A 26,035-nucleotide genomic window follows, 5' to 3' on the forward strand; every position below is an offset into this window, starting at 1 on the left:
ATGACGATTCCAAGCCAATAGAACAATGCCCAGAGCAGCCAAAGTTCAGCCGCACACAGAAGATTCCTTTTCTACCTTTTGATTGAAGAAATAGATAGATGTCCCGAATACTGAAGGGTTTGATTAGTGATTCAGCGGTAGCCTTTTGTAGTAGATAACTCCGCTAGCCGGGCTGGACGGTGTCTACTAACGACACACACACATATATATATATAAACCCTGCCCGCCTTCCTTGTCAACCTCATCTTCCACCACTGTCATATTATCAATTTTATAGTTCTTATGGAATGCCAGCCTATCAATCAATGTGAAATTACTACTATCTGGGAGCTTCTGGGCAAGAAGACTGTTAAGTGTACTTCAAGTTCCTTGATCGTTGCTCTTTAAAACTCGAGAACCTCAGATTTTATGATTGGTATAACAAATGTCTATACCAGTAAACATATTTTTGACGACATAGGCTGTGTCAACCTAGTCTCAGGGGACAATGTACGTGTCTAGATAGGAATTGTTTCGGTCCAAATCAGTAGACACCTCGAGTAGCCTTATATATCCGCCTGGTTGTATGACGGCTCAAGTCAGTCTGCTCGGATATAACCACGCCACTGACTCCGGTGGCTATATGTTCTCATATCAAAGTGGACGGGAGCCCGAGGGGTATGATCCTACTCAAATTGCCCAAAACGGATAACCTAAGCTAGCAGTTGCACAGTAGTCAGAGGAGGCAACTGTGAAGAGCCTGCGTAGACTGTCCGGAAGGCTTCGGAATATCCGTTGATATAAACCAAAGGTTCTAAAGGAACCGATCAAAAGCAGTCTCCCGATGTCCATTCACTGTTTGTAGCGGTGTAGCTGTGCTCCGGCTTCGCTTTCGACGACATACTTGTCAGGGTTTTCACTATATTAATGCTCCAGAAATTACCTGGCCAAGAACTCCCTCGTCAGTGATTAATTCCGACCACATCCCGTTGAGATTGATTAATGCATTCTCCAGACCGACTGGTGGCGCCTTGTCCTCTTGTTCCGTCGGATATATCACAATTGCGGTCAGGAGGTTTTCCTATTGGAATTGGAGGATTCACACTTGCTGTCGTTGTTGCTTGTCTTTTATCCGATTTAATATCCCTTGTGTTTTTGCAGCAATTATCGAGCGTTCTCTGCTAGTGTTGTCCTACCGGCGACCGGAAAAAAACACAGTGGATGGAATTTGTCGGTCAGACCACTGTGCACAGGTTTTATTGATGTATAACGCTGCATTGGGCTCGGAAGCATCCGAGTACCGGTAATATAAATAAATATAAGTAGGGAGGCTGCAGGTGGCGTGTGGCTATGCTCGGAGGAGTTACCGAAGAAGCCCTCGACACGAGAGCAACGAGCAAGTGACGATACCAGTTCCGAGAGCTGAACGAGGTCGTCTCGTATTTGCGGATTCGGTGGGGTTTAATAACCGATTGGAGCTTTAATTCAGCGATTCCTCTCTGTCCTCAACGCGAGTGTTTGAGATTGATAGGGGTAATTCCGAGCTGGGCCCACTAGATCCGATCCGTCCATTATCAGGGTATGGGGAGTGTTTCGTATCAGTTACCTTTTCGGTTGTCTGAAATGATGAAGGGCCCTGTGGACGGATAAACTGCGAAGGTTTGGGTCATTCTGAGACCGCGCCGTGTCCAGTGTAGAAATGAGGCTGTAGATCGCTGTTCCTGGATTGACTCCGCGACAACTGCCGCCGAAGCTTTGGCAGCCAAGACAGATAGGTACTGCTCACCTGAATATGAGGGCTCGGTTTACGAGTCAGATTAAAATCAATTTGGTCGCTGCGATGTTGCCGTTGAATCTGCCGTCGGCCTTTTCCCTCAACCGGCAACAGAAACACCAGACATTGTGAACGGTGTGGGGAAATGGGCATCGTGAGACTGCCAAGCAAGCTGGGCCTTTCGATCATGACTCGGAGCTCGCAAACGCACCTATCGGTGTCTTTTCAGCGAATGTGTGCAGTGCTCTCAAGCTCTCTGGCCAAGGACCCAGAGCAGGGGCCCCTGTGTCAGTTTGACGGTTCTTTCTGCAGGCCACGAATCAGACGAGACTGTTCTTGCTGATCGTCGTCAACGGTTTCAAATTATTTCCGCAGTGAAGCAATATGCAAAGTCAAGGTGAGTCCCAACAGATCTTTTTTTATATAGTGGACAAAAAAGCATATATAAAGAGGCCTTCTAACTCCCGTTGTCAACATTCTCTCACCAGCGCATCATTACCTCTTCTGATTCTTTCAGTATCCTCCTCAGCCTTCAATTCAATATGTTCGTCAAAAACGGTCTGCTTCTCTCCCTGGCAACCAGCGCGCTGGCCGCGCATGGTGCCCGCTCCCACCCCGGCGCCAGCAAGATGGTGAAGCGCGCCGACTTCCCCATCCCCGAGTCCCAGGGAAGCGAGACCTTCGACGAGCCCTATGAGATATCCGGCGAGACCTACGACGGTGGCATGAAGACCTTCGGCCGTGGTGTCGAGTGCGGCGGCCAGTCTGAAGGCGGCGACTCAGACGCTGTCTTTATCGTCAAGGATGGCGGTACCCTCAAGAACGCGATTATCGGTGCTGACCAGACTGAGGGTGTCCACTGCCAGGGCTCTTGCACCATTGAGAACGTTTGGTGGGAGGCTGTTTGTGAGGGTATGCTATGTTCATCTGCTTCTATCTTATACTTCAACACAATCCCCGAATACCGGGCCACGACATGATGTAGTATTGTATTAACTGAATAATAGACGCCCTCTCCCTCAAGACCGGCGATGGCCCCTTCAACGTCGTCGGCGGTGGAGCCACAGGCGCTGAGGACAAGGTCATCCAGCACAACGGCGGTGGCACCGTGACTGTATCTGACTTCACTGTCTCCGACTTTGGCAAGCTGTACCGCTCCTGCGGAAACTGCGATTCCATGTACGAGCGCCACATTGTCCTCGAGGGCATCACTGCCACCGACGGCAAGTACCTTGTCGGCATCAACAGCAACTACGGCGACACCGCCACCATTGACAGCGAGTCTTGCGCTACCGATGTGAAGACCATCTGCGCTGAGTACGAGGGTACCGACAACAACGATGAGGAGGTAAGTCACCCTTTGCCTAGCCAGGCTTTTCCTGTCCTTCTAGAGTGGAAGCTAATGAATATATTGCAGCCCGAGGAGATCAGCGATGGACCCAGCGACTACTGTATCTACACCGACCCTCTTCCTGAGTGTTAGGCGGTTCAGTCTACCCTATGACTACACCCATATAGCCAAGGAATGAGCTATGGTAGTCTTGTTGTATTAGCTTTTGACAAGTATATAGTGACTGTGCGGGACAAGTACATTGTATAATTATGGAGCAGGATGATTAGCTAGGCAAAAAAAAGGCACAAATTCACATCCTGAAAATTATCCCCTCACCAGGCGGACAAACCAAAAAAAAAAAAAAATGTCTTGCCGTAATACTTCCAGCAGATACTGTATCTATTAAAAAGAAATGCATCATCCGTGAATCGAACACGGGCCTCATCGATGGCAACGATGAATTCTACCACTAGACCAATGATGCTAGTCACGTGTAAAAGCTGTCTCTATCTGGCGAGTTGTCCCTGCAGTTCTGGATGCTCTCTCTCCCTCTTCATCACCACCATCAAAAATAACCCTAATCTCCTCCAAAGTAAACCCCCTCGTCTCGGGGAAATAGAAATAAACCGTCCCCAGGATACATACCAGAAACACACAGAACACAATGTAATACCGCCACCCCAGATCCTCCAGCCCAATCGGGTGACAGTACGCCGTGATCACCAACGACCCATACATAGCAACCATATCAACCGTCAGCCCCTTCGAGCGGAGCGAGTACGGGAATATCTCCGTCGGATATCCCAGGACTAGCGGTGACCAGGCGATGTCATGATGGAACAACATGACGAACACGCACACTATCACCACGATCCCGGCCGGTTGGGACCCTGTTTCGCTGTTCACCGCTGCGCAGGCGGTCCAGATGATGTAGGATATTAGCATCCCTGTAGTGCTCCAGAGGAATAGCGGGCGTCGTCCGACTCGGTCAACGAGAAAGGCGCCTAGCAGTGCCGCGAAGAAGTTGAAGACCTGTAGTAGACCGTTGATGAGTGTCTGCCAGTATGCGGATGTAACCCCGACGGAAGTGAGGACTAAGGGGATATAGAATGTGACCACGGTGATGCCGTCCCAGATGGAAAAGGTGCCGGTGCAGATTGTGACCATGGTGCGTTTGCGGTTCCCTGGTGTTGCTAGGAGAGCCGTCCAGCCGGTGTGTTGGGCGTCCTTTTCGAGCTTGATGGCGTTGGTTATCTCGGTGAGTTCGAGAGTTACTAGCTCTGATGCTGGTATATTTGGGTCGACTTGACCGTCGTGATATTTCTTTAGAGTGGCTGAAGCCTCGGAGATGCGGTCTTGTGCGATCAGCCATCGAGGAGATTCGGGCACCCACCAGAGGAATAAGAGCTGGATGACTGGACACGCGGCTTGTAGGATAGAGGGGATGCGCCAGGACCAGCTGCTGGCGATGTTCTGGGACCCGAACGTAAACCATGAGGCGAGGATTGAGCCTGCTCGCTATCAGAACAAGCGCCTTGTATTCATGTTAGTGCACTTACCCAGGTAGAAGAACGTCCAGTAAGCAGAAGTGTATTTCCCTCTGTGAGTCGGATATGCCAGCTCGGCAATAAGCATAGGACTAGGCTGGGAGCCAAACATTCCGCCGAAGCCAATGATGATGCGTGCGAAGATGAACATGCCTACATTGACAGATGCACCCTGGATAGTAGCCCCGCTGCAGGTGATGATGATTCCACAAAGCAGGACTCGCTTGCGCCCGAGGCGATCACAGAGGTCGCTTGTAAAAGGGAGAGCGATTAGGCCTCCTATTGGCTGCGCGGCAATGATCGTTCCAAGAAGAGTGGAAGTTGGATTACTGAAGTAGTCTTGCCATTGGGGGAAGCTTTGGAGGCTGCTCATGAGTGTGCCTTGTTCGTTGTTAGTTAGGGCCTGGCGATGAAATAAAAACTCACCATAGTATCCCACTACGGTCGATGATAGCATCGGAATCAGAAGGATGAGATTCAGCTTTAGCAAATGAGGCTGCTGAAACCAATGCTTTCTGGTGACTGGGAGGGCCTCTGCAAGGGCGGCCCCCGCGATCTGCCTTGAACGTGCCATGAATCTGGAGCTTTGTTTCGGTGGGACTGAGAGTTTCTGGAGACCGAAAGTGAAGATATGATACAGCTGGCGAGAAACAGGCGGTCGAGTGGAAGTGGGGGAATCCGGATTTCTTTGTTCTCGAACACACGTTCATGGTTCATCCTTGCCTGGTTCATCCTTGCCTGACGCAAGGGTGTCCCTCGTAACTCTGTGTCACAAAATGACCCAGATCCCAATTACCTGACTCCCGCTGTTAACAGGTCATTGGCTCATTGGAGCCTGGCAAAGTCGCCTGCAACAGGGGTCGACGAGACGTGCTCTCTAGCCACAAACAATCTAACTTTGTGATGGTACGATAGTCTTGCATTAGCGCCGATTGCAATGGATTGATAGCTAGAATATGGGACCTGTATAGAACTGAACCATACTAACTCAGTTATATAACAAGCAACCTACATGCTAGGCTCTGAGTTGGCTGAGATTTTTTCGGGCAAGGCGTTGGAATGGGGAGACGGTTGAAAAAGTTAGTATATACTAAGGATGTCTTGTTTAGGCAGCCAGACCCAACCTAACAGTTTTATTAATGGACGAACTGCACCGTTTCAAAGACTGTAGCTATTGGCTTTAACTTCCGATCGTCAGCATTCAAAAAACGACTTCAATGATCTTTATTTTAACACCTCCTGCAGGTAATTTCCGAAGCCCCCGACTCCAGAGACAAAGCTTTGGGACGGCGGCGGTAAAAGTCCTCCATGGTTATAATTATATACTGAAACGGCGTAAAGAACCTTGGACATGTATTTATTGACCAGGTGAAGCCATACAATCTGACAAAAGTTTGCATTGCCAACTGTGTACGGTATAAAGTTTAGTGATTAAACTTATAAAACATTCTATTGGCGTATAAAGAGTAGGGTAATATAAACTTGTATCATGCCACTGTAAAAGATGGAAAAGCTAGCTACGGTAGAAGGACGTGAACAGGATAGTAACACATGACCTGCACTCTCCTGCCCCTTCCAACACCAAGGCTACAAAAGTGTTTAAAACCACTCCACAATCTTCTCCTTCACTCCACCATCCTACCAAGCCTTCATCGTTGGATCTCCGACCTTCTAGCGAATTACCGTCCCTTTGCCGACGTAAGACTTGATTTAGCAGGCCAACTCTGCCTTCGCCGTCTTTTCCTCGTGTTCGATGGGTGCCTATGATGAAGTCGACGACCCTTTGCGTGTCCAACTGATTGAACAGATCGCCGATTGCCTAGGCGGCAAGCCGGTAGACCCGGGCTTTTGGGCCTTCGTCTGGCTGGCAGACGTGGACAAACTCGAGGCCTACACAAAATGGCTCATCGCAGGGCCGAAATCTACCAGGTACGACATTTGCACAAACAAAAGTTGGACGAGGGCCCTGAAGATTTGTGAGTTCATAAAACCCCCATTGGAAAGCAGTTAATCTAACAGATATCGTTTTGCCAGGGACCACCCGCGAAGGCATCAAGGACGAGAATGATAAGAAGCGCAAGTCCACGGCTGCTATCCTGAACCCGCCGACTCCTTCGAAAATATCACGCGGTGCCGAAAGCGCCGGGCGAGCGGTTAAAGATATTGCATCTTCAGTAGCTTTGCCTCCTAGAGGCAGAAGTCCGTCATTAAAGTCAAGAAAGCCTTCCACGCTCATAGCCTCGGATGATGTGAGTTGCAAGCCGCATATGCAGTCCCTGGTACATTACTAATAAAGACAGTGTAAAAGGAGGGACAAACACTCCTAACTTGTTACTTGCGGGGGTGACTGTATTGGGACTGCGCACATATTCCCCTTCTCCCTGGGGACAAAGGTTGGTAGTGCGGGCTATGAAGAGTTTTGGGACCGTCTATCCATGTTTTGGTTACCAGAAAAGATCCAAGACTGGGAAGACGCGGTCCTGGACATGGAGCGCACGGAGATCCTCCCTAATCTCATATGCCTCGCGCCTACTGTGCACGGCCTTTGGAGGAAGGCGAAATTTGCATTAAAGCCCCGCGAGTTGTCCGCTGACCAGACCAAACTCACTGTGGAGTTCCACTGGTTACAGGACTCGGTATACGAGCCCAGAGATCTCCGGATCCCGCCTGCCAATCCGGCCAAACTTGACGGAACTACGCGCCAAACGCGACTCTTAAACTGCGGCGCCAAGCGCTGCATCTGCTCTGGTGACATCTTGACATTTACGACCGAGGATCCGGAAAAGTGGCCGCTCCCGTCCGTTCACCTATTGTATATGCAGTGGGTGCTAAACAGACTGGTGGCTCTTGCGGGTGCGGTGGACGTCGCCGACGAGGAGCTCGACCCGGATAATGAAGCTGATCTGTCGGAGGAGACGGAAGAAGAGGAAGATGACGAAGAAGGGAGCGAAGAAGAGGAGAAGGGGCCAATGGAGAACGGCTGGGGCGTTCAAACTGCCCGTGGATTTATTGGCAAGGGAAGCGACAGCAGGATACGTCCTTGAGCAATCATCCTCTGGACTTGCAGAATCGCGACCCGAATGTCCCCTGAGGAGGATTAGTTCCGGATGCGTGATGGTCACGGAATATGGTGTTTATAACGTCTAGTGTATAAATAAAAGGCCCCAGCCCAAAGCCAACTACTTGGCCTATATTTAATCCTCTCGTTCCCGAAAACTATGTCCTCCAAGCAAGAATATCAGATAAATGTCTAATCGATTGACATCACCAAGCACAATGACCCCCATCAACACGCAAATCCGACGCCGTCATGAAACTACTCCCATCCCCCAGCAAAAACAACACAGGGGCCCTAAACTCATCGACCGTACTCAACCGATTCAGCATATTATCCCCACTCCACAACTCCTCAATCCCCGGAATCTTCAACGTATCCTCCGTCGCCGCCGTGCGAATATACCCAGGAGACAACGTATTCACCCTGATAAGCGGCATGCCAGCACGCGACCCCCACTCAGAAGCAAGAGACCGTGCCAGCTGCAGAACCCCAGACTTGGACGTGTTATACGCAGCTGTATCAACTCCCTTGTTCACGTTCGTCCCGCTCATACTGGCTACGAGAACCATGCTCCCGCTGACGTTGGCCTTGCGCATCTCGCGCGCGACAGCCTGCGCGGATAGGAATGTCCCTGTGACGTTGATGTCCATGAGGCGTCGGAATCGGTCGACGGAGAATTCGGTCGCGGGGTCTTTGTCTGAGACGCCGGCGCAGGCGACCAGGCCGCGGATGGGATGTCGGGCGGTTGAGGCTATGGCGGATATAGTCTGTGTGACGCTGTCGGCGTCCGTGACGTCGCATTTGTGGTATTTTACCACACCGGAATACTTCTTTGCGGTTGCTTCGAGGGGTTCTGTATTAGATTGTTAGCTCTATTCACGTCTGGGAGGACGGTGCTTACCCCATGTCTCTGGTCGCGGGCGCTCTAGGTAGTCCAGGCAGTATACGTCGCCGCCATTTTCAAGGACGGATTCGGCGACTGTCAGGCCTAGGAAGCCGATGCCTCCGGTTACTGGTCTGGATTAGTTGGTGCTGTTAGAATGCTGACAGCGAGACGTACTGATGATGCTGCGACCATCGAGTCGGAAGAGGCTGGCGCTGGGCGCTGCCGGGTTGCCTTGAGAAGGCTTGGTCTCGCGGGCCTGCATGTTATCGAGCGTGGTGGTAGAAGATAGCTGGTGTAGTGCTTGGTGAGGGTGTTGTAAGTGCAGGAGGTATGATGTCGTGTTGGAGACTTGAGACTGGAGACTGCGGGGAATCGGGGTAACCCCGATCAACACTGCTGCAGGCTGTGGAATAGCTTCATCCGTTGTCGTGAGTCTCTCAGCTTGAAGATAAAGAGGCATCATTTTCATAGCCTCATACCGGTCTATCCCATGCGAGGTCAACTAACGTGTTAACCGCCTCCAGGTAGATCGCCATTATCACCTGCGCCTCTCACGACCATGGCAAACACTCTGAACTCCGTAATATTGATATTGATCCTGCCAGTGTGAATAGGATGAAATCCGAGGTTGGCGCATTCTAGGAACTGATAGTGCAAAGCTGCTATTAAATAGGGTAGAGTGGCATCTATACTGTAGCCTCAGACAACCTAGCAACTCGATAACCCAAACATTCAGTATATAGCTTCTCCATTCTATATGGAAGTATGACATCTGGGCATAATCATACTCGTATTAAATGTTGTATATTTAGCACTTTGTTGTCGAGACTCCTTGCAGCATGACGTCACTGACTTCTCCTCATTTCGATCGATCGATCTCAGCTTCGTCCACTTTTCTTCCTCAACTTCCGCAGTATTCCTTGCAAGTAACAGCCAAAATGCCGTGGTCCATCGCCCTCCCACAGGCGATCTTCCAATCGCCCCTTCTCTCAACTCTAACCCCGGTCGCGACTGGGTCCGCGGTGGGCTATCTGGTGAACCGTACGCACTCTTCAACATCTGCAAAGCAAGAGCAGAGTTCTATACTAACAGGTAACAACGAACAGGCCACGGAACAAAGCCCAAATACGCCTCCCTGGAACAACCCCCATTCGCACCCCCAGCCTGGCTCTTCCCGCCCGTCTGGACCCTGCTGTACGGAATCACAGGGTACGCCGCGCACCACGCCACACAAACCACACTAGATCCCGCAAGATCAACGGGCCAGACTCTATACACGGTGCAATTAGCTCTCAATCACCTATGGATGCCGCTATTCTTCGGTCTACGGAAACCCGCGCTCGCGGCGGCCGATATCCTGCTCCTGGGCGGGAGTGTGGCTGCACTGATGCGGAATTGGTGGGAGAGTGACCGTGTCGCGTTCTGGCTGTTTGTACCGTATGCGGGCTGGTTGGGCTATGCGACGTATTTGAATTTCGGGGTTGGGATGTTGAATGGATGGAGTGTTCCTGAGGTGGAGGGCAAGGGGAAGGAGAGGGAGGAGTGAGAGATTATACTACAGCGCCTTGTTGAAGAACCAGTCAGTGCCAGTATCGATTATTTTGTCAAGTGCGGGGGATTCCATTTATAGAATGAGCTTTGGCATTGGTCCGTGTCTGATATCTTTCTCTCAGTATCGGGTGCATAATTGGCTGGCGAGGCTGAGAACAGGGGAGAGCTTCGTTTCTGAAACCATTAAGGATCAAGCCACGCTCGCAAGCTTTTGATACAGTGCAGAAACCTATTCTTAGACCCTGAAATGGTGATGCCTAAGAGATCGGCGTACAATTGGTGGCGAAATGTGAACGGTGTATACAGCGAGAGTGGTACATAGTAACTGTAATGAGAGAATAGTATATGAATAATTACCTGTTTAGTAGAAACAATTATTGATGGAGTGCGAGTTGTTTTAGTAAACCTGGTCGGGTCCCCTGGATACCCAGGCGATGAAGAATCCTGATACTCGATCGGGCACTAACAGCCGGGCTGTCAATGATTCATGTTTGAGTCTGAAGATGACAGGGAATAGACCCTAGTGCCGATTCCAGGGCGCCATGCTGTTTATTAAAGCACATTCCTTGCTTGCTGACCTTTTCAAGGCTAGACACAGGCTCACGATGCCATTGACCCTCGTTATTCCCCTCCTAGTAGGGCTGATATCCTCGGCATCAGCAGAGACCATCCTTGGAGTTACAGTCTTCACTCGGAATGGCGATAGTAAGCTATCATGATCTTGTATACATTGAGGTGCTAATTATAATACCTTCAGGAACCTCAAGGCACTATCCCGATCCTGCATTGACAAACCTGGGCTTCCAGCAGAACCAGCAAGTCGGCTCTGACTACCGCAACCTCTATATCGACCCCAGCTCGCCCAAGCAGATACTCGGAATCTCAAAAGACAAATACCTTTCTTCACAGATCTACGCCTCTGCGCCTGCCGAACATGTCCATCTCAATGCCGCAACTGCATTCCTCCAGGGCTTATACCCACCACTCGATGAAAAGACAGCGTCAGAAACCATAAATAATGGCTCCACGATCCCTGCACCGCTAGACGGAAGCAAAATTCCCATAATCCGCGCAGAGGACAACAGCCCCAGTTCAATCTGGATAAGCGGCGCAAAGCAGTGTCCTGGCATAACAAGATCCCAGCAGCAACTATCCCATAACTCAACATACACCCACAAGGTAGACTCCACGCGGTCCTTCTACGAGCAGTTCTGGCCTTTGCTCAGGAATGTCTCGGACTACGAGCATAAATCCAACCTCTCGTATGAGAATGCCTACGATATCTTCGACCTCATCAACGTCGGACTCATCCATAACGACTCTATGCGCCATGCTGTTACCGGGGCCGATTTATTGCAACTGCGCACGCTGGCAGATACTCATGAATTCGATAAAGCTTCCAACTTCAACGCACACCCAAACGGACGCATCGACGCCATCAGTGCACGTACCCTCTCAGCTGCTATAATCTCCCGTCTTAACCAGACAATCACCTCAAATGGGACGAATAAATTCTCCCTCTTGTCCGGTGGGTACGAACCAATGCTGGCCTTTTTCAGGCTACACGACCTCACCACTCCATCGCCCGATTTTTACGGGTTGCCGGAGTATGCATCTACGTTGACCTTTGAGCTGTTTACAGAGGAGAATGTCACAACATTCCCAGATGCTGATGAAGATCTGAGAATCCGCTTCTTATTTCGTAACGGCTCGAATCCGGATAGAAATCTCACGGCCTTCCCGCTCTTCGGTAAAAAGGAAATATCGCTCCCCTGGACCGAATTCCTACATCAAATGTCCCAGCTCTCAATCGATACAGCAGACGAGTGGTGCGAGATATGCAATCCCAGCCAGAAACAGAAACCGTTCTGTTCCTCATTTCGAATTTCATACTACACAAGCTCCGATTTGTATGATCATGGCCATGGACACAAGGGGATCTCCAATGCAGCCTCTGGCGTTATTGGGGCGGTGGTCATGCTGGGTATTCTAACTGCTGCTGCGGGAAGTGCGTTCCTATTTTTGAGGAGACGGTGGGAGAGGACTGGGCCTGTGGGGAGTCTGCTGGGTACTGGGGTGCCGAGGAAGGGGAGTATTAGGAGTTTAACCTTGAGTATTGGGAATGAGAGGGTGAGGGTTTGAGTTCAGTGGCGTTGGGGGTGATTTATTATTTGATGACTGTACGGCTGATATCCCTGGCATGCTTAATATGATTGGAACTTTCATGTTTAATGTACCTATCTCCCGAGGTTCTGGTAATATACCGGTATATCTACACAGTGATCCATCTAAGACATTGATTGTTTGCGATAACCATATCAATACATTTGGTACATACCCAATCCCTATAAATACGATAAAAAGATTAAGCAAGCTCACACTCGATCAAGCTCTCCACTCCCCGCCGTCTCGTCCAAATCTTAACAATCTTCAAACCCACAGACGCAGTAAGCTCGCGCCACTGCTTCTCCGTACGCTCCTGCGATGCAAAGTCCGCCATCATGATGATGTCCAGACTCGTCGTCTCCCAGTAAGCGTTCGTGCTCGGGATCACGTTCTCGTTGATCAGGATCTTGCTGTACCCGGGCTTCATGGCCTGCGCGAGGTTTGACAGGATGCGTCGGCAGTCGGCGTCGGCCCAGTCGTGGAGGACGGAGTGCATGTAGTATGCTCGGGAGCCTAAAACTCGTCAGCTTATTGCACAAAACATAAGAAAAGATGAAAGAAGGTAGGTAGGTACCTTTAACAGGCTGCTCGCTGAAGAAGTCATGCGCAACCGGCTCAATAAAGGATGCTGTAGCCTGGTTCTGCGCCTTCGCCTGGTCAATCACCTCCGGCAGATCCTGGAGAACCAACCGGCCAGGGATATTGGGCCACTTGCGACGGAACTCAGTGAGGTCATGTCCGACGCCACCGCCGACGTCGACGAGGAGGACGTCTTCTGCGCTGACGTTCAATCCCTCCGTCAAAGACTGGACGGGGAAGAATCCTTCGTCCATCCAGCTGGGACGTCCCTGGTGGTACGCGGTCATGTGGTTATTGAACTGTTCCGCGTGGCTGGGGTTTTCCTTGAGGTATTCGAAGAAGTGGGAGGAGGTGCGGAATCCGTCTTGGAAGGCGGACTTGACGCCGTTGCTGGGGTTAACGTAGTTGGTTTTCTTGAGGTGGGCGGGGAGGGCGAGAACGCCGTTTGTGATGCAGCCAGTCCTGGGTGTGTTAGCCTGGGCTTGGTCTGATAACCTGGGCTTGGTCTGGGCGAGGAACCACATACATGCATGGATAGGCATCGCTGTACCGCTTCATAGCAAGAGAGGTAGAGAAGCCGTTGCGGCGGTAGGTGTCCTCGCCGGCTTCGGCGATTACGCCCATGGTAGCGAGGTGTTTGAGAAGTCGAGCTATCTTCATTAGCAGAGAAAGCGAATTGGGCGATTAGACATACAAAGGACGAGAGGTTCAGCATTGGTAGCTTTTGCGAGCTCATCCGCCGTCTTGGGGGTGTCGTCCTTGGACAGAATGGGAAACACGCCGAGGTCGACACATGTTTCGATCGCAGCGTAGAGTGTGCTCTGCATTTGTTAGTCCAGTAACGACGTGAAAGACCCCTAAGGAGAAGGGATGAAGTACCTGGGACCAGCAGTATCTGATCATGGCCTCTCGGGGAGTCTCAAGCGCATAGACGAGATGTCGCGCCGCATCGAGGTACTCGGCGCGGAGGTCCTCATCAGTGTTTGAAGCGTAGTCCGCACCGAGTGAGCTGACCTTCTTGAGGAGGTCTGGAACGTCTTCTGCAGCATTGGGTCGGATGGCAACCGCGTTGTCGAAATCGTTTGGAGTCTCCGCACCGTTCTCAACGGGGGAGCTGCTCCCCGTGGTGAGTTCGTCTGTCTGAACGGTCGTCTCCGTCTTGATAGTGACGGTGACATCTTCGCCATGGGTACTCTGAGTTGCTTGCGTCATTGTGAGGGATGGGTGTTGCTCAACAGATAGGGGATTCTGGGGTAGGATGAGGAGTTGAGGAAAGTACAAGACCCCCCGGTCGACTCCGGCAGACTTGATATAACAATCGTCTCTTGGGCCCCTGGATTAGTTCCAAAAGGAGCAAAGAGTTCGAATATGGAGAGATAGTCCAGGTCGGCAGGTAGACCTCATCTAGTCACCTTCCCACCGGGACAACACTGCATGAACAAGGGGTGGATAGAGGAGTAAGCCACACTGGCTTCGCCGTTTCACACCCATGTCTAGAAGGGTCGAACAAGTTTCCGGGCCTGGTGGCGGCGAGCGAAGAACGCTAAAGCAGTGTACCGCAGCCGTTGTGCAGGGATCATCAAGCAGGAGGCCAAAAGGGGCGGTCTTGGGATGGCGAGATGGAGCCCTACTTGGTCCGAGATTGGCTGTTATATCAGTCGAAGTTGCAGGCACCAAGAAAGGGAGCAGAGAGGAGCTCCAAAGTACAGGGCATACGGACTATTCCCGTCGAATTGAGTTCAGGCTTGTACAAGATCAGCAAAGGAATTAGCGTAAAACGGCAGGAACAAAGAACTCGCGCGGAGAGGCAGACTGGAACTTGTTTCCTGAAGGATTGGCCAAGTCCTTAATGTGCCGGCAGACTGGGTGGACCGTGTGAGTCTGCCCCTGCAACCATGGCCCATGCCTCTGAGAGACCGTCTGGCCGAACTCTCTTTAGCGGACTTGGCGATAGGTCATTGAAGACAGCCGAGGAGTCCAGTGGCAGACAAACGTACGGTGTCGTCGGTGGGTGCTTCCAAGTTTAGCTGCAGGTGTCGTCCAAGCAGTCGGAGCTCCCAACTGTGCCGAGGAACAGCGATGCAACCATAGAAGAGCGAGAACCCGCAAAAGCCACACATGAACCAAGGCAGAGAGAGGCACGGACAAGCACCACTGACAGGCCGGAGCGCACGGGCACGGGCCACGGCTGCCAATCACGAAGACACCTCGAAGCAGCTTCACCAGCAGCTAATTAGACGGCCCCACTAGCCGCGCGCACCCCGGTCGTCCTGGCCCTCTTGCTTTGGCTGCTGGAGTCGACCGTTATTGCTTCGACCCACTGGGGGGCTTCCACCGGGCTGTCACGGCCAGAAAGGGCAATGGGCCCACCCCCAGCGCGCGGGATCAGGCGCTCGCCTGTGCTGATCGGTCAGTCTGGGTCCTGTAGATGTCTGTGGCGGTTAATCTATCATTTTCTCTGCCAGGCCGCTGAGGATTGTGACCTGTGAGCATGGAAGGGTGAAGCAGCCCGTTGTTCAAGGGGGAGTTCGTTTCTGCCCTGAGGATCTGTTCGTATATTGCGGTGGATTCCGCATCTTAGCATTTCTTTCTGCAGAATCCCCCGGATATTAACCCTGTATGACCTTGATTCTGCAAGATGGAGGCTCACAAAGGCAGTCCTACTGACGATAAGGGTCCCAAGATCCTGGCTGTACTATGGGGGCTGACTGGCTTCACATTGATTGTTGTGTCGGCTCGTCTGACCATCCGAGCGAAGATGCTTCGCAATTTCGGCCTTGACGACTGGCTGATTGCCTTCTCAATGGTACCTATGCCTGCGAACTCTTTGACTGTGAGGACGTACTGACGGACCAGGTCATGGGCATTGTCTACTGTGCCATCACAACAGCCAACATCGCAATCGGATACGGTAAACACGCCTACGTCCTCGACCAGGCGACAGTAGAGCAAGCCAGTTTCCTCAATTCACTCAGTTTTCTCTTCGGCATCATCTCCTTCTCGGTGCCGAAACTTGCCGTCGGGGCCATGTTGATTCGGATTCTCAACCCGAACACCATGCACAAGACGATCATATGGGGGTTGACTGGCCTGGGTGCGGTTATCTCGGGAATCTGCATCGTTATCCTATTCACCATGTGTGATCCACCCGAGGCGCTCTGGAAGACATCCCTTGTCATGGCGGGCAAGGCGACCTGTAGGGATGTGTGGATTCTGGTCAACTATGCCATGTTCACGGGGGGTATGTACCCTGTACCCTGGATTTATGACTCGACATTAGTTCTAACTGAGCAGCGTACTCTGCCTTCATCGACCTGTACCTCGCAATCTATCCGACGACCGTACTCATGAAGCTGCACATGTCGCTGCGGAAGCGACTTGCTCTGTGCGCGGCTCTAGGGCTCGGAGCTATGTACGTCCTCACTGCAATACTTATTTGCTCAAAAGCTAACGAGAAAGTGCCTCTGCAATGGCCGTCGTCAAATGCACCCAGCTCAAAGGACTCACCGATAAATCGGACTACACATACGGAACGGCCGATCTCGTTCTTTGGACCAAGTAAACTCCAACCAGTCAACTGAACAATTGCAAAAATAACTAACTATAATACTAGTGTCGAATCCGACGTCGTCATCATCGCCTCGTGCATCCCAACCCTCCAACCAGTCCTAGAACTAATCCTCGGGAAACGCAAGCTCTCGTCCTACAGCGGGTCCAAGAATAAATATAAAGGAAGCCAGCAACTCCATGACTCCGAGTACGGACGGGGCAGCAAGCCGTCCAAGAAGCAAGGGAAGATGGATATGACAATCACCGGTGTCGGCAGCGAGGAGAGTATCCTGAGGGACGATGCGAATGGGAACCAGGGGCATCCACTGGGCGCCATTCGCAGGACAGATAATGTGACGGTTGAGTATGAGAGGAGGATGAGTGGAAATGACCAGGTGGATATGCGGAGGGAGGATCGAGGGTCTTGGTGATTAAAAACTATCTTTCTCTTTCTTTTGTCATTGTATATTGCGCTCTATATATAATCTCGCCTCTCGTTCGGGTATTCCTATGTTTCTGTAAATAATGGATGCAAATCAAGCTGACACCGCCAATAAGTCTTTAATTCGTGTTTCCCTGCTCTGCTGGCTGATGCTCTTGTTCAGGCTACGACATACTACATTCTTCCATTTTTTTTTTTTTTTTCAATTCTTGTGGGCTCGTGTACTAAATGTTTTTGCAGCCTGGATCTGAATAACTATTCCATATCCCACAGGGAAATAGTCCGACCACGAGTCCGGCTGCTGCCAGCAGATGAGGAAGATACAACGGAGTAAATAGAAAGAGAAATATTCAAGCAAAGACAATAATTGATAAAGAAAATCTATAGAATCTATACTAGGCCGTTCACTCGCAGTATATATCTCTCCAACACATCAATATCAACAAGTTCAAGCAGGCCGCTCAACATGCTCAACCTCTCTCTCCTCCAACGACGCCTTCTCCCTCCCACCCTCAATGCCTTCAACCCCCTGGTTACTGTCAAAAACATAACCTCTCCACGCTCTAACAGGAACTTCCGCTCTAAAAAACAACGAAATCTCCAACCCGGTCCTCCCCGCCGTCTCCCCAACACAATACCAAGTCCAAGCAAGCGCCAGACAAGTCGTCCCCGCGTAAATAAACCCCAGCATCGGACCTAACCCAGCATCATAGTACAAGTAAGGCGCCGTAAAGGAAACCAACCACGTCGTGAAATAGAAGACTACAATGGAACTGCTCATGATTTTATTCTGGTTCACGCCGACCGCCATCTCGCGCGCGATTGTATACGCCAGCGGTCCCAGACCGAAATTGAACCCGACAACGACAATGAAGCTGAATACCACGATGACAATCTGAGAGTCGGAGGTAAGGTCTCCTCGTGTCCCGATTGCGCCGATCACTATAAACGCAGCTAGCATCATGGTATTCGTAACGAGGAGGTTGGACCGTCTCGAGACCTTATTCCCCGTGATAACCGATGCGCCGACGGCGAAGATCTGGACGATGTTGATGGCGAGCTGCATGAGGAAGGGGTCCGCGACGCCGATTTCCTGGATGAAGACGACGCCGTAGACGTAGAAGAAGAGGATGCCGCAGATCTGCTGGGAGAACATGGCGCCGGCGGAGAAGACGAGTTTTCGCCGCTCGATGGGGTCGGTTAGCAGGGATGTCCAGGAGGAGGATTTGGTCTGCTCGGACTCGATTTGGTGTGTTCTTTGGATGGTGGTTAGCTCCGGGGTTGGGTTGTAATCTGGCTGGCTGCGGTTTATGCGGCGGAGGCTGTCTTCTGCGTCTGCGGGTCTGTTTTGCGAGATGTACCACTTTGGTGTTTCGGGGATGAAGGGGAGGAAGGCGAACATGATTAGGGGGAGGATGACGAGGCCGCCCATGGGGAGGCCGTAGGACAGGGAGCTGTTGATTGTTTCGGTGCCCTGGTTCAAGGCTGATGCAACGAGCTGCGAGCAGGATTGCAGGAATTGGAACATCATTAGGGCTGGGCCGCGGATGCTGGAGGGTGCGACTTCGCCAATGTATAGCAGGGACGTCACGGTGAATTGGCCAACCCCGAGGCCGATGAGGATGCGACCGACGACGATGATGGCCTGGTGGTGGATGGTATCGGCCACTTGACAGATTCCACCGACGAGAATACAAAATGATGCGAACCAGAAGGTGGACTTGCGGCCCTAGCGGTCGTTGATGGGTGCGGCGATAAGGGCGCCCAGCAGGTCTCCAATATAGATTGCTGATGCCGTGAGCGACTGGAACGAGGAAGGCAGGGCAAGGTTTCCGTCTGCATCACGATGTGTGCCGTAGTCGTTCTTGAACTGCTGCATGGCCAGGACACCGTTGTAGTACGTATTGTCGTAGCCATAGCAGAGGGCGCCAATGGCTGATACCCCGCAGTAGAAGATGGCCCAGCCATGGCTTCGCCAGTCCAGCTTCAAAGAGTCAAACATTGCAATGTCGAACAGACTACTCGTCAAATGTATGCTCGGAAAAGTGGCCGAGTCTACGAGATTTATAGACCGGAAAGTGACCGGCCTCCAACTTCCCCGCAAAAGGGATCGAGGGCCAAGCTCTGTGGAGATGTGAAAGATCGTTCTATAGGTTATACAGTCTGTGGCAGTACGTCATTCCTCCAGCTGTTTCATTGTCTCTGTCCATCTTTGCCTAACTGTGTGCCGCCTGGTACTTGCAGTCCAATGGTGCCCCTTCCTGCTCTCCACTCCGCAGAATGAGCTCGATCTGGAATATTGGTTAGAACTAGAAGGGCGACCTCGTGTTACCTCGAGACTCAGAATGACTCACCAGCTCGAGATCCCCAAGGGCAGCCTCGGGTTCCTGCTCCCAGCTCAACTTGCCACTAACAAGACTCTTGCCCCAGGCCCGAACTACTGGGGGAACACCGCTCCTTTCATTCGGAACAGTTTCAACAGCTTCGTGGCCATTGCGATTTACAATGACCTTGTCAAACAGGACAGTCACTGAGCCATTCTCGCAAGCAACAGTCCATTCATCAGCCTTGATACTTGTTCCCCGCGAAATCTGGAAGGTCCCTGTAACCCCCGATTTCGTGCGCAGAATTGCATCCGCAGTGTCGACTGGCGGGAGATATGGTTTGATGAGATGCGTAAAAGCCGAGACACGAGAGATCTCATTCCCGGGCTGCGCAGCGAGAAGCGTTCGAAGGGAGGCTATGTAGTGAACGCCGCCATCAAGAATGTAGCCACCCTGGTGGGAAGGGTTCCGCCTCCACTCGGTGACTGACCAGTTAGCATCTTCGAAATTAATGAAGGGGATCGTTATTTACGGTTGAATTTCCAGTCCTTCTCAATAAATCCCTGTTGGCGACCCTGGAATCCCACGATCCTACCGAGAGACTTGATCTGCTCGGCGGCAAAGTCGTAGCTCTTCAAGAAACGGAAATTCTCTGCGACAGCCCAAGTCGCATTCTCGATCTCAGAGCGATACCATAGAATCAGCTCTTCAGCTTCTTGAACATTCTCCGCGACAGGCTTCTCCGACAGGACATGTTTCCCGGCCAGGAGGGCTTTTTTGATGTATCGTGCTTGGTTTGCGATCGGTAACCTTTCCAGTTAGATACGTTTACAAGACGGATAAGTCCACAAGAAAGGAGAGTTACGAGATGACAACGCCCTGAATATCGGATCTGGCGAGGAGATCCTTATAGCCGCGCTCCGAGTCGTCCGAGTACAGCTCGAGAGGTCGCGCAGCGATATCCACGATCGACTGAGCGGATGCGATAGAGCGGGAGTAGACGGCCGTGAGCTCTATGTCCTCTGCTGCTTCAATAGCGGGCTATTGATGTCAGCTGCGAAAATGAGATCCGACATGTGGAGACGTACGAGGTGCTCCTCGCGTGCCCAGATCCCTTGATATTCAGTCAGCTTTTATGCGACCGGCCGGAGTGAGTCTCACCTCCACCGACGAGCGCGACGTTGACTGGCATATTTAAAGTCGGGTACAGGGAGGATATTGGGAGTAACTGATGTTGGTGAAGGAGAAGAGGGGCAGCTCGTATCTCCGCACAGTTGACGTCGTGGTCGGACCACCCCCGACTGCCCAATTGGGAACCCCGCCTGCGCCATAACAGAACTACTGCAAGCACTACAAGAACTTAATGTGGCTTTCTAAATCGTCTGCAATGTGTTTGTATTTAAGCGATAATCTAATATTCTTTCGATACATGATTTGCAGTTAGGGAGACCCGGTCTCGTGCATATCCGATCGGATCAGACGCAGGCCGCCGTCGATCAGACAGCTCATTGGTATCAGCACTGTCGCCCAGGTCGTGATGGGGCGATTCCACAATAGCTGTAAGTTTCCCCAGCACCGCAAACTCCAGTTTTAGCTTCGCGCTGTAGATGGCGCACTTCACCAGGACCTGGAGGTAGTACAGCCCCAGGAACTCGATGACTACAACCGCAACATCCATGAGGATGATGCTGATATTAATAGCCAGCAGCTCATACATTATCTTCCTGCGTCGTCGGCTGTGTGCCGGGTTGAGGTGCAGCAGTTTGATGGTCTCGCGGATATATAGAAGGGCGAGGACGAATTCCTGCACACAGAACCAGGTTACCTGGAGCCGCTCCAGGATCTTGTAACTCGCGTTCCAACTGGGTGTGCGCACGAATGCGGATCCGTAGCATACAACCGTTATTGAAACGGAAAAGACAACGGCGGAGACGGTCAATATATACAGCGCAAGTCGAAGAATCCGCTGGTTGTATAGAACGAGATGGAGTCGGGAGTAGAGAACCACCGATTGCATAGGCACCAGAAAATAGAAACCGATGTTCGATAGAGTCAGTGCGAGCCATAGCGGGCCGGTGTTGAAATAGTGCAGTGTATTTGCAATCCCGCTGGGAATGAGACCGAGTGTTGTCGAGAGTGTGAGGGCCCAAAAGTAGAGCCCGCGGTACCAGTGGAAAGTCGTAAATATGAGGGTAGTGAGTTCAACCGCATTGTAGAGTGATATTCCAATCAGGGCGCCCATAATCGCCTTTACAGCAGTGCTGTCTCCCTGATATCCTCCTATAAGCCCCTTCGGGGACTCGCCAAGGGAGTCTGTCATCAGACAAAGGACTGGTCGACTCAGCTTAGTTCTTGACTATTTGGTCTCTGTCAACTTACCAGCTCGTTGAAATCACATTGGCAATCTGTGTGTGTATTTGTGTGGCATGGTTGCCTCATGGAATCGATGTGCTCCCTGGTAATGGTTTTTATCGTCGCCTGCCTTAGGGATTGATTACTGCAAAAACATCTCATTCTCAGCGTACAGAATAGCGTCAGTTCGAGAATGCATAAATAAAATTGAAGTAGAAAATCCCAAGATAAGCCTGCGCGCGAATACAGAATTATCTCTCGTTATGTGGCAAATGCGAAGGAGAGCGGGGGTCGCGCAGCAAACCAAAATCCAGCAGAATCCACGGTTCGCCCGCGTTTATTTTGAATCCCCAGCGTCTCGTTGGCAGGGTATTAGTTCTCCTTCTGGCGAGAGTTTGGGCCAGTACTAGGTACCCAGTCATCCGTACTCATTTCCCAACGGTTTCAGGCTTCCCTTGCCCCGTGGGGGATAAGGTTCGGCCACTTAAGACACCATGAGCCTGCATTTGGCAACTGTCTCCATTTAGCTTATACGCCATGATTAATCTGCAGTGTCAGATGTATCCTCTTCCATTTCTCCGTGCTGACGGGGCTTTTGCAGTCGTAGCCGTCTGGCTTGATATTTCATCGTCAACTTTGGACTCGGTATAGTCACGTTTGTTAGCACATTGATACATCAACAGTGTTAAGAGCAGATCGGTCATTCTGTCTGAGTACATTTTGATCGAAGTTAATTAACTCAGCTTCGATCTGCCGCTCCCCATTCTGGAGATATAAAGGCCACTCCAGAGCAATCGGAAACTGACATTCCGGGTCGGCGAATGCTTCAATAACCGTCGGAAATATGTTCCTGTCGAATTAAGCAATGAACTAATGGAACGAATTAAACAGTGGCGTTCTGAACGGGGGAGTTATAATTAATAGTGCCAAATATTAAGTGGCAAATGCGCTACCAGAGGGAATTACCTCGAAAACCTGGAATGTAGGACCATACCAGTACGTCTGAGCCTTTATAGGCATATATCGGTGAGGACTATCAATGTGGGTGGGCTCGGGCTAACCGTATATCGTTCATCGTACAGCGTATAGATTACTGCATTGGAACCAAAACTGCTCTGACCGACAGAGCTATCGTTGGAAGCCCGGTTTCGAAGAGTGGCTGTTCAAGGATATGTGATGAAGTTAAAGTAAAGAACGGTGGGACCAGTCGTGGTAATCTAGTAGGTCCTGCAGTGTAGCCGCTATTATACTATCTCAACATAGACTGCATATTGCGTATAGCTAATTTCGAATAATCTCCTTCCCATCCACCCAGTCCATCACCCATGCATAGCACATTGAGACTCTCCGCCTCCACGATCGTGTCCGGAAAAGTTGCCCGATCGCCGGCTCAGCCAAGCCCCATAGCCCGTGTAACGTAGGTGGATGTGAATGGATACTTTAGGCAAACTCGAAGAAATAAACGACTTTCGAGCAAATCATGTATATTTATGAGGATTTTTATAACGGGCTTATCTTGGGCAGACCGGATTCCTCAAGGCAGGTTATTGAAATTAAACATCCCCATTACACCTATATATATATATATATATACATATATTAAACGTCGGACTATACGAATACGGCGAATCCACGATGAATACCCAAGACCCCCAGGTTGCACCTCGTTCAACGGTAGAATAAGCTTCAGTCATAATATATTCAAAATCTCCGGCGAAAAATTATTCTACTGATGTCAAGGTTCCGTGCTACTGGTATGTGCTGCATTCAAACCACCACTTGAATAAACTCAGGTCTGCTGAATGCCAAAGAAATTATAATAGTCTGTATCAAACCACTGCACCGACGGCTGGATATTGAAGAGCTCCGACATAAGACCCTCTTCCCAGATGGATGCATGTCCTGATTCTGCCTCAGTCGCGGGGGGTGGAAACGGTTGCTGTCCCGGAATACTGGATTGATCCAGCGTTGATATAGGCGATATGTATTGGGAACTGGATGTTTCTGGTGCATCGCCGGGCATCAAACTGTGTGCTTGACTGGCTGGTTCGACTGTTATAGGAGGTTCTTCGACCGGAGAATCGCTGTGGAGTGGCTGTTGTGGCTGCGATGCAGGCTGCACATCATGCAGTTGGGTGCACATGGCGACGAGTTCAGATAGCATGATGTAGAGATTCATTCCAAAAGCACACTGTTCTTTTACTTTCGATATTGTGGCGGTTACTTCATTCAAAAGTCGCAGATCGTGAACATTGGAGGTGGCGACAACGTTGCAAAATACAACGAAGAATGGGGTGAGGGGATATAGTAATGCAGTCCTGTTTCGACAGTAAGTATAGGATGTGAGCATGGAGAAAGCGGGAACGCACCAGAAGAGGAAGTCAGTTGCAATATGAGTGATCGTGTCGAGATGTTTCTGGCACGCTTGCATAGACCAGAGCGCCTGCCGTGCATACTGGAGGCATTGCTCACGCTTACCACGATCATGTAGGGACGAGGGATTCAAACGAAGGACAGTCGTGGCTATTGAATAGAATGTGAAATTGAGAGAATCCCATTCTATCATGAGAGTTGACGCATTTGTGCACTTCGGCCGGAACTGAATCAACGTTAGGCAATTAATATAAAAAGAGGCGAGCGGCGTCGTACTTGGATAATGTCCTCGTGAATATATCGCAGCTCTGTTTCGAGGGCGTCGAGGCGTGCTGAAGCAGACTCTGTTTGCGCTCTTTTATCCCCCACTATAAACGGCAACGAGGCATCTTGTACCTGGGCAAGCTTGACAAGGATCTTGACCTTGAACGTCAGGGGGTCGTCCGAGTCCGTGTGCACCAGGTCCCCCGGGGCGAACTGCATATCTGGTAAAGAGGACGGCCTAACAAGCAGCATACTTAACGTCTTATCAAAATAGTAGCACCAAAAGACACAGTGGCGAATCTCAAACCCTTCATCAGTGTCTGCAGTAATTCTACTGGACTGGTGATAGCCCAGCGCCACCAGGGCACGAGCGCCACAAGCAGTAAGAAACCAGGATCGAGACGAATCACCGAGCAGCTGAACCAAATGGGCCTGGAGAATTTAAATGTGTTAGAATGTACAGCTGACGAACAAATAGGATAGCTCACTCCAGCAAGAAGTGTTTGCAGCATGAGCAGACTCTGTCCTCCGGTGAGGTCGACGTCTCGCAGGCATTGCAGACAGGCAGCTGCATAACTTTTCTTCGATTTCGCAAGACAGCGCGCCAGGCCGTCAGATGGACACAGTCGCATCCAGCGAGTTACAAACATTGTTGCTCGCGAAAAGACACAGACTTTGTACTGAACGGCGATTTGGCCTTCGACAGTCCGATTCACGAGAGCAAGACACATTCGCTCCAAAGTCTGTAGGGGAAGATGGTCAGGCCAATGATTCAGGCTGACCGGTCCACCACCGCTCTGGCCTAGGGGAGTCAACGGGATACAAAGATGGTAGATGGCAAATCCGAGGCATACCGCTGAACATCATGTAGAACAACTCCATGGATACATCTTGAGGGATGGAAAGGTCGCTGTCAATCCCCGGCTCGTGAGGCACAGTGTCGGCACGCTCGGACGTTGCCACGAACTTGCGGACCAGCGCGAGCGCAGATTCCAGGACATTGATTCGGTCCGAGGATAGATTCGTGTTTGAATCGAGCTCTTGTCTGATCAGTAGGTTACCTGTGCTGTCCGTCTGGTCGGAGGGCTCGGGAACAAGAGCGAGAGATATCAGCTTGCGGGGGCCGTCTGTCGGTGTCGAGGGACAGGTTCGACCAAGTCTCCCCGGCGGGCTTTCCTTGTGAGTAGCATGTGCTGAATACAAGGCAGACTGATGGCTACTACGGCGCGGGCTCTGGTTGGACGAGAAGCTATGCGCCTGGCTAGAGGACGCGGATCCATGTAGGGGGGTAGTTGCTCGGCGTCTATCAGGGCCTCGGCGGCTGATCAAGATATAGAAGAGTATGGTTAGAGAACAATAAACAGACTCCGAAAAGTAAGAAACTCACGTAGATATGCGACGAGGAAGACGCTGCCGCGACCGAATGCAAGGTGCTTTTGCCGCAACGCAATGATTGCACGTCTCCTCCCTGTTGCATTTTACCTGAAGACAGCATGAGCCACGAAGTTATCGTCAAACGGGATTCCCATACTTTCCGAGAATGGCAGAGGTCGCACTGGTGGGTTAATTAGGAATATTGGCCGTGGATATCGACTCGGGATGCCGGACTTACTGCAGGGAGTGGCTTGCCGATAACAAACCCGGGTCTGTGCACGGCTGGCAGGCCTGGCAGGGCATGATGGCCTTTCGAAGACATGATCAGTGTCGCTCGTACAGGCAAAGATGTGGCCGTGGTGATGATGCTCGGACGTTCGGAAGGTTGCCATAAAGCGTATCAATCCGAGTTTTCAACCCCAGTGGGCTCGGACATCTTGGCAACTGGAACTCCAGTGGACGAGACCGTGGCGAATAGTGGGTA

General features: G+C 51.1%; 13 protein-coding genes and 1 non-coding gene across 14 annotated transcripts; 6 read left to right on the forward strand and 8 right to left on the reverse strand.

Annotated features, from left to right (window-relative positions):
• Window positions 1-2,382: 2,382 nt before the first annotated feature.
• ASPSYDRAFT_162798 (pectate lyase) lies at window positions 2,383-3,236 on the forward strand (the record flags this gene model as incomplete). Its single annotated transcript, XM_040843108.1, has 3 exons — window positions 2,383-2,665; window positions 2,761-3,101; window positions 3,171-3,236. 3 exons carry the CDS (start codon window positions 2,383-2,385, stop codon window positions 3,234-3,236), a joined length of 690 nt encoding a protein of 229 aa, XP_040697242.1.
• A 263-nt stretch (window positions 3,237-3,499) lies between these two features.
• ASPSYDRAFT_t129 lies at window positions 3,500-3,570 on the reverse strand. Its single transcript has one exon. It is a non-coding gene; the product is annotated as a tRNA-Gly (tRNA).
• Window positions 3,570-5,207, reverse strand: ASPSYDRAFT_62058 (uncharacterized protein; the record flags this gene model as incomplete). The annotated part of the gene is made up of 3 exons (XM_040850071.1): window positions 3,570-4,597; window positions 4,646-5,014; window positions 5,060-5,207. The coding sequence occupies 3 exons, from the start codon at window positions 5,205-5,207 to the stop codon at window positions 3,570-3,572; spliced, it is 1,545 nt and encodes a 514-aa protein (XP_040697243.1).
• A 1,179-nt stretch (window positions 5,208-6,386) lies between these two features.
• ASPSYDRAFT_94643 (uncharacterized protein) lies at window positions 6,387-6,960 on the forward strand (the record flags this gene model as incomplete). Its single annotated transcript, XM_040853001.1, has 3 exons — window positions 6,387-6,609; window positions 6,668-6,882; window positions 6,934-6,960. 3 exons carry the CDS (start codon window positions 6,387-6,389, stop codon window positions 6,958-6,960), a joined length of 465 nt encoding a protein of 154 aa, XP_040697244.1.
• ASPSYDRAFT_530276 (uncharacterized protein) lies at window positions 6,739-7,810 on the forward strand. The gene is made up of 2 exons (XM_040848602.1): window positions 6,739-6,882; window positions 6,934-7,810. The coding sequence occupies exon 2, from the start codon at window positions 7,069-7,071 to the stop codon at window positions 7,675-7,677; it is 609 nt and encodes a 202-aa protein (XP_040697245.1). The 5' UTR covers window positions 6,739-6,882; window positions 6,934-7,068; the 3' UTR covers window positions 7,678-7,810.
• An 87-nt stretch (window positions 7,811-7,897) lies between these two features.
• ASPSYDRAFT_162362 (uncharacterized protein) lies at window positions 7,898-8,839 on the reverse strand (the record flags this gene model as incomplete). Its single annotated transcript, XM_040843081.1, has 3 exons — window positions 7,898-8,544; window positions 8,593-8,703; window positions 8,752-8,839. The coding sequence occupies 3 exons, from the start codon at window positions 8,837-8,839 to the stop codon at window positions 7,898-7,900; spliced, it is 846 nt and encodes a 281-aa protein (XP_040697246.1).
• A 676-nt stretch (window positions 8,840-9,515) lies between these two features.
• Window positions 9,516-10,123, forward strand: ASPSYDRAFT_162623 (TspO/MBR family protein; the record flags this gene model as incomplete). Its single annotated transcript, XM_040843093.1, has 2 exons — window positions 9,516-9,618; window positions 9,684-10,123. 2 exons carry the CDS (start codon window positions 9,516-9,518, stop codon window positions 10,121-10,123), a joined length of 543 nt encoding a protein of 180 aa, XP_040697247.1.
• Window positions 10,124-10,733: 610 nt separating this feature from the next.
• ASPSYDRAFT_94647 (uncharacterized protein) lies at window positions 10,734-12,270 on the forward strand (the record flags this gene model as incomplete). The annotated part of the gene is made up of 2 exons (XM_040853002.1): window positions 10,734-10,833; window positions 10,886-12,270. The coding sequence occupies 2 exons, from the start codon at window positions 10,734-10,736 to the stop codon at window positions 12,268-12,270; spliced, it is 1,485 nt and encodes a 494-aa protein (XP_040697248.1).
• Window positions 12,271-12,493: 223 nt separating this feature from the next.
• Window positions 12,494-14,085, reverse strand: ASPSYDRAFT_36381 (uncharacterized protein; the record flags this gene model as incomplete). The annotated part of the gene is made up of 5 exons (XM_040845421.1): window positions 12,494-12,807; window positions 12,869-13,368; window positions 13,400-13,523; window positions 13,568-13,694; window positions 13,753-14,085. 5 exons carry the CDS (start codon window positions 14,083-14,085, stop codon window positions 12,494-12,496), a joined length of 1,398 nt encoding a protein of 465 aa, XP_040697249.1.
• A 1,426-nt stretch (window positions 14,086-15,511) lies between these two features.
• ASPSYDRAFT_1163996 (uncharacterized protein) lies at window positions 15,512-16,853 on the forward strand (the record flags this gene model as incomplete). The annotated part of the gene is made up of 5 exons (XM_040840138.1): window positions 15,512-15,679; window positions 15,730-16,114; window positions 16,165-16,285; window positions 16,333-16,431; window positions 16,487-16,853. The coding sequence occupies 5 exons, from the start codon at window positions 15,512-15,514 to the stop codon at window positions 16,851-16,853; spliced, it is 1,140 nt and encodes a 379-aa protein (XP_040697250.1).
• Window positions 16,854-17,312: 459 nt separating this feature from the next.
• ASPSYDRAFT_62066 (uncharacterized protein) lies at window positions 17,313-18,866 on the reverse strand (the record flags this gene model as incomplete). Its single annotated transcript, XM_040850072.1, has 2 exons — window positions 17,313-18,593; window positions 18,753-18,866. 2 exons carry the CDS (start codon window positions 18,864-18,866, stop codon window positions 17,313-17,315), a joined length of 1,395 nt encoding a protein of 464 aa, XP_040697251.1.
• A 139-nt stretch (window positions 18,867-19,005) lies between these two features.
• On the reverse strand, window positions 19,006-20,380 carry ASPSYDRAFT_1164006 (Gfo/Idh/MocA family protein; the record flags this gene model as incomplete). Its single annotated transcript, XM_040840139.1, has 6 exons — window positions 19,006-19,155; window positions 19,219-19,673; window positions 19,721-19,998; window positions 20,054-20,229; window positions 20,277-20,302; window positions 20,350-20,380. The coding sequence occupies 6 exons, from the start codon at window positions 20,378-20,380 to the stop codon at window positions 19,081-19,083; spliced, it is 1,041 nt and encodes a 346-aa protein (XP_040697252.1). The 3' UTR covers window positions 19,006-19,080.
• A 109-nt stretch (window positions 20,381-20,489) lies between these two features.
• Window positions 20,490-21,673, reverse strand: ASPSYDRAFT_530476 (uncharacterized protein). The gene is made up of 2 exons (XM_040848607.1): window positions 21,568-21,673; window positions 20,490-21,519 (listed from the first exon to the last, which is right to left on the reverse strand). The coding sequence occupies exon 2, from the start codon at window positions 21,506-21,508 to the stop codon at window positions 20,600-20,602; it is 909 nt and encodes a 302-aa protein (XP_040697253.1). The 5' UTR covers window positions 21,509-21,519; window positions 21,568-21,673; the 3' UTR covers window positions 20,490-20,599.
• A 1,400-nt stretch (window positions 21,674-23,073) lies between these two features.
• On the reverse strand, window positions 23,074-25,940 carry ASPSYDRAFT_72932 (uncharacterized protein). Its single transcript, XM_040850679.1, has 8 exons — window positions 25,790-25,940; window positions 25,709-25,732; window positions 25,565-25,659; window positions 25,032-25,498; window positions 24,666-24,979; window positions 24,190-24,609; window positions 23,910-24,139; window positions 23,074-23,858 (listed from the first exon to the last, which is right to left on the reverse strand). Exons 1-8 carry the CDS (start codon window positions 25,871-25,873, stop codon window positions 23,330-23,332), a joined length of 2,163 nt encoding a protein of 720 aa, XP_040697254.1. The 5' UTR covers window positions 25,874-25,940; the 3' UTR covers window positions 23,074-23,329.
• Window positions 25,941-26,035: the final 95 nt, after the last annotated feature.

Source organism: Aspergillus sydowii (assembly GCF_001890705.1).
Source record: "Aspergillus sydowii CBS 593.65 unplaced genomic scaffold ASPSYscaffold_16, whole genome shotgun sequence".
Lineage (NCBI taxonomy): Eukaryota > Fungi > Ascomycota > Eurotiomycetes > Eurotiales > Aspergillaceae > Aspergillus > Aspergillus sydowii.

What these genes read in the sequence shown, in the direction of transcription:
- ASPSYDRAFT_530276 (XM_040848602.1), top strand. Translation starts at nt 7,069, where the DNA reads ATGTTTTGGTTACCAGAAAAGATCCAAGACTGGGAAGACGCGGTCCTG.
- ASPSYDRAFT_530476 (XM_040848607.1), bottom strand. Translation starts at nt 21,508, where the DNA reads ATGACAGACTCCCTTGGCGAGTCCCCGAAGGGGCTTATAGGAGGATAT.
- ASPSYDRAFT_72932 (XM_040850679.1), bottom strand. Translation starts at nt 25,873, where the DNA reads ATGTCTTCGAAAGGCCATCATGCCCTGCCAGGCCTGCCAGCCGTGCAC. An exon ending in TCGGCAAGCCACTCCCTGCA is followed by an intron (nt 25,733 to 25,789) that starts GTAAGTCCGGCA and finishes TTAACCCACCAG; the next exon opens with TGCGACCTCTGCCATTCTCG. An exon ending in GTTCTACATGATGTTCAGCG is followed by an intron (nt 24,980 to 25,031) that starts GTATGCCTCGGA and finishes TGACTCCCCTAG; the next exon opens with GCCAGAGCGGTGGTGGACCG.